The sequence below is a fragment of the Phascolarctos cinereus genome, unplaced genomic scaffold, assembly GCF_003287225.1.
Source record: "Phascolarctos cinereus isolate Bilbo 61053 unplaced genomic scaffold, phaCin_HiC Scaffold_574;HRSCAF=1204, whole genome shotgun sequence".
NCBI classification, from domain to species: Eukaryota; Metazoa; Chordata; class Mammalia; order Diprotodontia; family Phascolarctidae; genus Phascolarctos; species Phascolarctos cinereus.
Window position 1 is genome coordinate 14,937 of NW_027555929.1, and position 10,368 is coordinate 25,304.

The 10,368-nt window shown below is 49.5% G+C and overlaps 1 protein-coding gene across 1 annotated transcript; it reads left to right on the plus strand.

Annotated features, from left to right (window-relative positions):
- Nucleotides 1-2,419: 2,419 nt before the first annotated feature.
- On the plus strand, nucleotides 2,420-10,360 carry LOC110204540 (SUN domain-containing protein 2-like; the record flags this gene model as incomplete). Its single annotated transcript, XM_020980724.2, has 6 exons — nucleotides 2,420-2,516; nucleotides 2,815-2,908; nucleotides 4,131-4,204; nucleotides 5,223-5,350; nucleotides 9,599-9,642; nucleotides 10,018-10,360. Coding segments are annotated over exons 1-6 (702 nt in total), but the record flags the coding sequence as incomplete, so codon positions are not given.
- Nucleotides 10,361-10,368: the final 8 nt, after the last annotated feature.

Here is a 10,368-nt window from a genome sequence, read left to right on the forward strand (position 1 = left end):
CTGGGACGCGGACGCGGACTGGGCGGTCTCAGCAGGTACCCCGTAGGGCCCACACTGGCATGGCGGGGCCGGTAAAACAGGTGTAGAGAGGTGCGGGGTCTGGAGCTCGGTGCCCTTCTCTGTGCCAGGGCACAATATCTGCACCTCGTCTTGTCTGTGTACCTTCTCAGCCAAGGAACAACACCTGCCCCTCCCAAGAGCTGCCAGCTGTGCACAGCTGACTCGGCTCCATCCCCTAACCTCTCCCCCCAAATCCCCAGATACACAGGTGTCCATGATGGAATTCAGTCCTCCCATACAAAGCCTGCTTACCCCCCGACTTCATCTTCCTCTCCCACAAACCACCCCATTATCGAGTTGCATAGGCCTTGACAGTTCAGAAATCCCTCAGGAGGCATTGAGGTTGGAGCTCAGTGAGCAGGCACATAGGAAGGCTCAGGGTCTGCCTTGGAGGCTCTTCCTGGTGCTATGAGAATCCCTGGGGAGCTTACCACTTGTCCATTTACTCATCTGTAATAGGAGTGGGATAATCCTTCAGAGTGGTGATGATGAAATGAAGACCAAAAAAACAAACAAAACACAAAACCCTGTCCTTCCAGCACTGTTAACCCATGAAGCCCATTGCTGAAGGGTCAGGGTTAGTATCAGCTGGCTAGCTGGGACCAGGACAGAGCTCTTGCAGATGACACCTGCCACCCTTCAGAACAGGCTTTTGGCTGCTGGGGGGACCCAAAGACATGGAAGACAAGGCAGTCCTCAAGCTTACCATCTGTGGGGAGAAGACAAATTCCTGCTTGTGAAGCAACCTGAGAATAATCACAAGCACAGTGTCCAAAGCCCAGATTCTAGAAAGATATGCTAAGGGGCAGATCCAGAATGGAGGCAGCAGAGAGTGGAGCCTCCACTTCCTCAGGGAAGCCTCCTGCAGGATCCTCTTGAAAGACGACTTGCTGCTCAGGATGAACCAATGCTGAGATCAGGCATGAGACTGCTGGGCCTGGCCCTGCTAGGCAGCCATCATCAATGTGCTTTGGAGCCACTTCACAAACACTTTAGGAGAGTGCCTCTCTGTGCCAGCCCAGCTAACCTTTTGGAGAAATTAGTCTGGGGCTTTTGGTCCCTGTCCTTCAAGGGCACCCCCTTAACACCCTTCTCAGGGTCTGCCAGAAAATAGCATCGTCACTCAGGCAGTAAGCACTGCTTCTCATTCTTTTTCCTTCTTTGGGGAATCTCTAGAATTCCCTTGGAAGATGTCTCGGCGCAGTGAGCGCCTGCGCCTCCGGTACCACCTACACGTTGATGGAGATGGCGCGGCAGCAGCACCAGCAGCAGTGGCTGCAGTTCCCCTGTGGTCGGCCAGCACATTCAATGCAATGACAGTTCCCTCAGGTAAGAGGAGCCAGAGCAAGGCTAAGCCACCTTCACCATCACAACTGCCCATGGCAGCCAAGGCCCTCAGCTGCTGCCATGTGCATATTGCTTTCCTGCCCCCATTTTTGGTGGAGACATCACTCTATTGCTTTCTTTCCTCACAAAGGTGAGAATTCCCTGTCCCCAGCACCATCTCTCCCTCCTCTACCCCAATCTGGCCTACTGCTGCCTTCACTGTCTGAGAACAGGAAATAGGGCGGGGCAACTTTGAGCATGGAAAAGGCCAGGTCCCCTGACCTCAAGCTGGGTAGGGAACAACCCCTCTCAGCCACGGAACTCTTTTCCCTAGCCCCAATGCACGTGGTTCTTAGAGTGAGTTTCAGGGCCCAGCAGCAGCACGGGAAGCCACTTGGGTCAAGGGCCTGTGGGGGACGAGACAGCTTCAGGTGGCTCTTCGCTTTTCTCATACCTCATCATGCTAGTTTAATTTGGAAAGAGGTGCTCCCTGGCCCATGGGAGCTGTGGCTTGGTTCAATCCTGCCTCTGCTGTGAAAGATCATTCATCTGTTTAAGGAATAAGAACAGGAAGAGAGGCTTTAGGTATCATTTCTTTCCAACCTCAAAGTCTCCAGCCAAGTCTCATTCCCCTCCCTTTCTTTTTCACCCTTGCTTTCTTCCACTCTCCTATCTTTGCTCTTCATACCTGCTGTTCCCCAGGACTCGGAGGAGGAAGTCAAGTAGGGTCAAAGGCCTCTCACCATCCCCTCTCCTGGCCACAATCACCTGCAGCACCCCTGGATCCTCCTCAGGATATAGGTCTGAGGATGACTGTGCAGGTAGGCATCACTTCTCCTCCCTAGAGCCCCATCCCCCAGGCACTGCCCCACTGACTTCAGAGGGTGACCCATAGCTGGGGGCGGGGAAGAGAGCTCTGCAGTCTGGGTTTGCAGGGTGGGAGTGCTCAAGCCCTCAAGCCTGGTAAGGGGGATGCTCCAGGTCCACTTGTCTCTCCTTCTGGTGAATCCTCATTTCTTCCCTTCCTTGCAGGGCACTCGCTTTTGGACCAGCCTGGCTCTGCAGGCAACCTAAAGAACAGTGCTTCCCAAGTTGGCCCTTCCTGGGGTGGATGGCCATCCACTTCTCAGGTGGGTTCTGCCAGTGGGTGGGCACAGTGCCCAGGGTAGTTCCTGCAGTGCACCTAGAAGAGATTCCTCATTCCTATGTAGGGACATGCTGGGCCCGGCTAGAGTAACTCTAGGACAGCGTGTAGAGATGGGCTGAAGAGAGAAAGATCCCCAAGCACAGCTACAGAGCCCTGGGAGGATGCGAGACCAGAATAGCAAGAAGCGGCTTCAGAGCTGGCAGGCTGGGAAGGGGCTAGCTCTGGGACATGATGGGCTTGCAGGGTGAAGCCTTTCAATCTCTCTGCTGGGACTTTTGCAGGTTGGCTCTTTGGCCTGCTCCGCTGGTGCCTTCATAACACCTGGTACCGCCTGACCACAGCTGTCTCCCTGCAGGACATCTATGTTTTCACCAGGTCAGTGAGGACTACCTGGGGCCTGCCAGAATCAAAGATCCACAGCTCCCAAGGACTCCACAGTCCCTCAGATCAATTTCCCCATGTGCTTTGTCCTGTTCTTTTCCAGCTTTTTCAGACTTTTATGCCATGAATCTTATGACAGGGTCAGGTAGGGTCAGGGGTGTGCTGGAACCAGCTGGAAACTGCTTGTCAAAGTCAGCTACCATTCAGGCCCTGATTGAGTGTCTCCACTGAAGAAGATGATGGCAAAAGTGGGTTGCGTGTGCCTTGCCCTCCTCCAGAGCTGGTTGTTCGGCATTCACCGGCACAGGCCAGCCCCCATTACCCTTGGTTCTTCAGGGAAGTGGGTTGGCTCTCACTATCGGGGGATTGTCTTCCTGAGTTTCTTTTAGGAGATCTCTCCTCAGTAGTTCCTGCCTCTGATCACAACTGACTCTGGTGAGTTCACCTTTGCCAGTCGGCGGGTCCTGAGTTGCCAGGGACACTCCCTACTTTGGGTTTGAATCCAGAATTTTCTGCCCAGACCTCCAGGTGGCCAGGTCATTCTAGCAGTTTCTCTGTGGAGGAGCATGCCTAGGATTCTAGGCTGCCTCCAGGGCTGAGTCCAGGAACCTCTAGAGCAGGGGTGGGTATCTTGCGGCCTCCAGGCCACATGTGGCCTCCTAGGTCCTTGGGGAGGCCTTTGGACTGAGTTCAAATTCTATGGAACAAATCCTTTTCTGAAGGGGATTGATTCTGTGAACCATGGCCACACTGGAGGACCTCGAGGGACACATATGTCCTTGAGGCCTCCAGGTTAGCCACCCCAGCTCTGGATTCCTGGGGCCACAGGCTGGGCCAATGGTGACAATCCCACTTTAGCAGCAGTTCTTCCTGCAGCTCTTCCAAGTCCCAATTGACAAGAACTGGAAGGATTTAGAAACAAGAAGACTGCCTAATTGCAGGACACATCTGCCACCTGACCTCACAAAGGGCAGCATGTCACCTATCCTAACAACATGAATACATTTCACAAAGGCCAACTTTACTACTCGCACTTTACCCTGAGGGCTGTCCATTAAACCCCAGGTCTCCACATGTTCAGTGCCCAGTGGCAGGGGGTGAGTGGGGGGGGCACACACTTTGGGGTTTCATTTGCCACGCAGAGAGGGTCTCACCAGATCCTGTGATGGGGAAGGGCAGACCTTAACATCTCCTCCTTCATCTCCATGAAATCCAGGAGCTTTTCCACTGGGAAGAAGTTGCTCCTCTCTGTCTTGGGCATGCTGTTTCTTGTGGCTTTGCTGGATTATGGTGAGCATTGTTGAGTCCCCAGGGCAGCTGGGGTGGGCAGTTGGGGTAGGGGGAACAGACAAGGGCTTGGGGACACGGCAGCTAGAGGACAGTTTGGAAGACAGAGCTTTGAAGGGGAGCCTTTAGGGAGCCAAAGGGACAAAATCACCAACAAAAGGCAACCAGGTCACGGACGGACACGTTCTCGTGCCTAAAGGGTGAGAATTATGCCTTGTCTCTCATTCTCCTCTCCATTCAGCCCAACACACTTTGATTGTGCATTTTCTGTATGCAGGCCTCAGAGCCTCAGGCTGCAGGGTATGGGTGGTTGTCCTGCCCACTTTGAGCATGACCCGCACTTGGAGCAAGGAGGTGTTTTATCTGTGCCCTCCGTGGTCACAGACAAGGTACTGGAGGGTGGGTGATTGGTAGAGGAGCTGACTTAGGAAGGAATCGGTTATGAGGGCAGGACATACCCAATGCCAGGTCTGGAGGGCTTCGTCCCTTTTCTTTGGTGAGAACACACAGGGTGGTCCTCCCGGGATGATCCCAGAAGGCCTGGACTCTTGGTCAGGAGCCACGCCATTCCTCAGCCCATACTGTGAGATAAAGTCCACCTCAGAAATGATGACACCACAAGCTGAAGGTCACCAAGGTCTGTCTGCAGGCAACCTGTCTGTAGAGCATCCTGCTCGTCATTCAGAAGGGACGGAGCTCTGTGTTGACCAGGCTTGGGACCAGGAGGCATGACTTCTGGCTTCAGTCTTCATGTCCTCTCCCCAGCTTATTCTTATCCCTCATTTTTGCCATCATCCAAATGTGTCTAATGACTTCTGAGAGGATCATGAGAGAGTGAACTCTTGGGGTAGAAGGGGCTCTAGCTGTAGCCTTCCAGATCATGATGCCCCTCATGCATCTGCCTCCTTTGGGCTGCGGTCTATGCCCCCTTTGATGTGACACTGCCAGTGTCAGTCCGCATGGAGTTCCGTTCTGGCTCTTGAGACTCAGTCTCAGATTAGCCTTTCCTCCCATGTGCTAGGTGCTTGGTATTTCTACCCCTCTGGACTCCGGACCTTCCACCCTGCTATGCTCTCCTGGTTGGCAGCAAAGGGTAGCAGCAGGAGACAGGACGTGTGGGAATCAGGAGAATTCACACCAGATTTCCAGGTGAGCACCCCACTGAGTGCCAGGAAAGCTTTGCACAGGACACACAGACGACTCATGCACCATCCAGTTCCTGTCTCTTAAGCTAGGGTTACTCAGCCAAGCAGCACTTATGAAGCATGACCTACTGTGGGTCAGGCACTGTCCCAAGGCAAAAACCAAAACAAACAACCCCACAGTCCTTGCCCATGAGGAGCTGGCAGTCTCCTCATGAGGAGACATCTAGGTGCCAAGGAGACCTAACAGGACAAATGGGAGTGAAGCAGTAGAGGGTGTTGGCTCTGCTGTTTCTTGTAGGGCAGCCATAAAGCCTATTGCTATGCCCTCCTTGAAGGCAACCCTGGTTTGGCAGGATCTGCCAGCTGGTGTCCTCTGCTGCCACTGTCTTTGGGACCCCAGGGTCAGCTCTGCGGGCATCAGAAGAGGGAGAAGTCACATTAGCTAGAGAAAGATGCTTCTGTTTTCATTCTTTTAATGAACAAGAATCTATTTTCTTTTCTTCTCGCCTCCTATCCATTTGAAAAACGGAAAAACAAACCACTTCTTACAAACATACAGAGACAAGCAAAACAGTTCCTCCTGGGCCATGTCTAAAAGATGTATTTCTCCTTCTGCCTTGGTCCATCCCCTCTGTCAGAAGTTGCATCATTTGCCAGAAGAGTAGCTGGTCACTGCCTTCAACAGAGTTCTGCACTCTTTCACAGTGGTTTGTCTTTGTGCTTCTGCTCACTCTTCTGCACATCAGTTCATGCAAGTCTTCCCAGCTTTCTCTGAACACCACCCCTTTCATCATCTCTAAGAGTATGGTAGATTCAGTCCCTACTCCATAATTTCTTTTTTTCCAACTCCATCATTTGTTCAGCTCTTGCCAAGTGCGGGGTTTCCAGTTTTTTGTCACAGCAAGAAAAATTGGCCATCAATATTCCTGTCCAGATCGGACTTTTTCCTCTTTGTTTGATCTCTTTGGGGAATAGGCCCAGGAGTTGTCTTGCCAGGTGAGTGGGTAGACATGTTTTATTATCTCTGGCGGCAACACTCATAACTGCTTTTCAGAATGGCTGGACTAGTTTCCAGTTTCTACTTAGAGCATTGTTGAGTCGTGTCTAGTGAGGTGCACTCTTCGCCTCCGCCGCCCCATTTGGGAATTTTCTTGGCAAAGGTCCTGGAGTGGTTTGCCATTTCCGTCTCCAGATGATTTTTAAAGTGAGGAAATGGGGGCAAACAGGGTGAATTATCTTACCCAGGATCACACAGCAACTAACTATCTGAGACCAAGCCTAGAGTTCTACGCACTCTAGCGCCCCCTAGCTTCCCGAGTCCAACAGTAATGTGCCTGACTTCTCACAGCCTGCTCAGCTTAGGTCATTTTGCCTGACTGTCCTCTTTGCCAACCTGACAGGTAGGGGGTAGAACCTCAGAGTTGCCTTCATGGGCATTTCTCTACTTATCCGTGATTCGGAGCATTTTTTTCATTTGATCATTGATCCCTTGCATTTCTTCTTTGGAAAAATGCCTGTTCATATCCTTTGCCTGTCTACTGGAGAAAGCACCACAGACACCTGATGGGGGGAAAGCCAGCAGGTCATTTTCTCTTATTTTTTTTCCTTTCCAGTAAGATTGACGTCAGCTTTCCTGGGCTCTGTGTTCCACCATTTTTACTTAATTCCTTTTTTTCTTTTTTTGCATAAGACCCACAAAATTTGATTTTGGTCACACTTCCAAGCATTATTTCTCCTTCTCCTTCTCCTTCTCCTCCTCCTCCTCCTCCTCCTCCTCCTCCTCCTCCTCTTCCTCCTCCTCCTCCTCCTTCTCCTCCTCTTCCTCCTCTTTCTCCTCCTCCTCCTCCTCTTCCTCCTCCCCCTTCTCCTCCTCCTCCTCCTCCTTCTCCTCCTCCTCCTCCTCTTTCTCCTCCTCCTCCTTCCTCTTCTTCTTTAAAAATAGGTAATTAACTAATTGATAGTTTTTAAGATTCAATTCCATAAGATTTGAGTTTTAAATTGTCGCCCCCTCCATCTCCCCTCCTCCCAACATAGTGTGCAACCTGATATAGGCTCTACTTATACATTCAGGTTAAGTAGATATTCCCATTAGTCATGATGTAAAGTAGAATTAGAACTAATGCGAGGAACCATGAGGATGAAGCAATAAAACAAAACAACAAAGTAAAAGGAAATCAAACAGTATGCTTCCATCTGCATTCAGGCTCTATTGTTCTTTCTCTGCATGTGGATAGCCTGTTCCATCACGAGTCTTTTGGAGTTGTCTTTTTACATCCTTGCATTGCTGAGAAGAGCCAAGTCTATCAAAGTCAGTCATCACACAGTGTGGCTGTAAATGTGTACAATATTTTCCTGGGTCTGCTCATTTCCCTCAGCATCAGTTCATATAAATCTTTCTAGGTTTTTCTGAAGTCCACCAGCTCATCATTTCTTATAGCACAATAGGATTCCACCACATTCACATACCACAACGTGTTCAGCCATTCCCCAGTTGATGGACATCCCCTCAATTTCCAATTGTCCTCCACTACAAGAGGAGAGACTAATAGTTTTGTACATGTGGGTCTCTTTCCCATTTTTTATGACCTCTTTGGGAAACAGAACTAGAAGTGCTATCACTGGGTCAAAAGGTAGGCACAAGTTTTGAGCCCTTTGCACGTACTTCCAAATTGCTCTCCAGAATGGTTGGAGCAGGTCACAACTCTACTGACAATGCATTAGTGTTCCAATTTTCCCACATTTTCTCCAACATTGACCATCATCCTGTTTTGTCACATTAGCCAATCTGATAAGTGTGATGTGATACCTCAGAGTCCTGGTGACTTGCATTTTTCTAATCAGAAGAGATTTAGAACATTTTTTCACATGGCTCTAGATAGCTTTAATTTCTTCCTCTGAGAACTGCCTGTTCATATCCTTTGCCCATTTATCAATTGGGGAATGACTTCTATTCTTATCATTTTGACCCCAGTCTCTACATATTTTACAAATGAGGCCTTTATCAGAGACCCTTGTTGTAAAACTTCTTTCCTGGTTTTCTATTTCCCTCCTCATCTTGGATGCATTGGCTTTGTTTCTGCAAACAACTTTTCAATTCAATGTAAGCAAAATTATCCATTTGGCATTACATATAATGTTCTCTATCTCTTCTTTGGTCATAAATCCTTCCCTTCTCCATAGATCTGAAAGGTAAACTATTCCTTGCTCTCTTTGTTTGCTTATAGTCTCATTTTTTATATTTAAATTCTGCCCCCATTTGGACTTTATCTTGGTGTAGGATGTAAAATGTAAAATGGTGGTCTCAGCCCCGTTTCTGCCCTACGCTTTTCCAGTTTTCCCAGCAGGTTTTGTTAAATAGGGATTTCTTATCCCAAAGCTGGAGTCTTTGGATTTCTCCAATACTAGATTAGTATAGTCAATTGACCATTGTGTCTTGCCTACCTAAACTATTCCACTGGTCCCCACTCTGTTTCTTAGCCAGTACCAAGTAGTTTTGATGCTTGCTGCTTGATGATACAATTGAAGAGCTGGTAGAGCTGGGCCACCTTCCCTTGCATTTCTTTTCATTAGTTCCCTTGCTACTCAGTACCTTTTCTTCTTCCAGATGAATTTTGTTATTGTTTTTTCCAGCTGTGTAAAATAATTGTTGGTAGTTTCTTTGATATCACACTGAATAAGTAAATTATTTAGGTAGAATTATCTTTTTTTACCATCTCAGCTCGGCTTAAGCATGACCAACTCCTATTTTTCCGATTGTTTACTTTATTTGTCTAAAAAGTGTTTTGTAATTAGGCTCATATAGTTCCTGGTTTTGTTTTGGCAGGGAGACTCTGAAATATTTTATGGTGTCTACAGTAATTTGAAATGGAATTTCACTTTCTGTCTCTTCCTGTTGGCTCTGTTAGTAGTATATGAAAAGATTAGGGAGGAATAAGACTGTCCATGTGACTTAAGAGCTGAGTTGGAAAACTTTCCTCAGGGGACTAACAAGTGACCTCACCACTCTGGGGACAATGGTTTGTGCCTAATCCCAGCTGACCTTGGAGGCCTCATCTTGGTGGGAGGGTAGAAGAGAAGCCCAGGCTCTGAAAAGTCTAGCTGGGACTTAAGGTCAAGATTTCTGGAGCCCAGCAGTTTGTGGCGACTCATATGCTCCTCAGCAGAGACGGGCCCAGCCATAGGAGACCACGAATCCCCACAGTGCAGCGCTGATGTTTTCATCAGTTTCATTATGTACTCTTTTTCCTTACAGGAGCTGGAAAGCGGGGTGCTCCAGCACACGTCTGAGTGGCAAGGGTAAGGCCCCAAAACTGACTGACAAAGAGAAGAGGAGGGAAGGAGGGCAAGAAAGCTACACCAGGGAAACCAGTTGCCTGGGGGTTGAGGAGGGTAGGTCAGTGGAGCAGAACACTTGGGTTAGCATGTCCATAAGATTGATCCAATCTAGGAGGGACCTCAGAGAGCAGATGAGGTTACTGCGGCCCCAGGGGGAAATGACCTAGCCAGGGTCCCCCAGGCAGCAGATGTCAATGAAGACTTTCAGCCAGTTCTGTGGCTCTGTGCTTTCCATTGGGTAGTGCTTTTCTTCAGGTGACACTTGTTCTGTTGGAGTCCATCCTCCAAGTGCCTATGCCAACGTTGATCCTGAGTTTTCCTTTTGTCACTGGCTAGTTTGTCCCAGGAAGACACCCAGGACAAAAGGCCAAAGGAGATGGGTTCCCTGGAGGCCCAGCTGGCTGGCCTGAGGCAGGAGCTGGTGGCCATCAGCCAGAGACAGGCTGCAATGGCCCAAGAAATACACCTTTGGCGAGAAAAGATGGTGGCCCTGCACAGTGACGTGAGTCCTCCAGTCCCCTGGTTAAGCAATGCATGCCCCTTGATCTCAGGTGGGCTGCTGATGCCCGGATATCTGCCCAGGGAGCTGCAACCATCTGAGGTTTCCACAGGGCACCTGCTAAAGATTGAGCCTATTGGGGGACATTGTGACATGGATGAGATTTTCCTCATCTGTCAAGTGGGAAT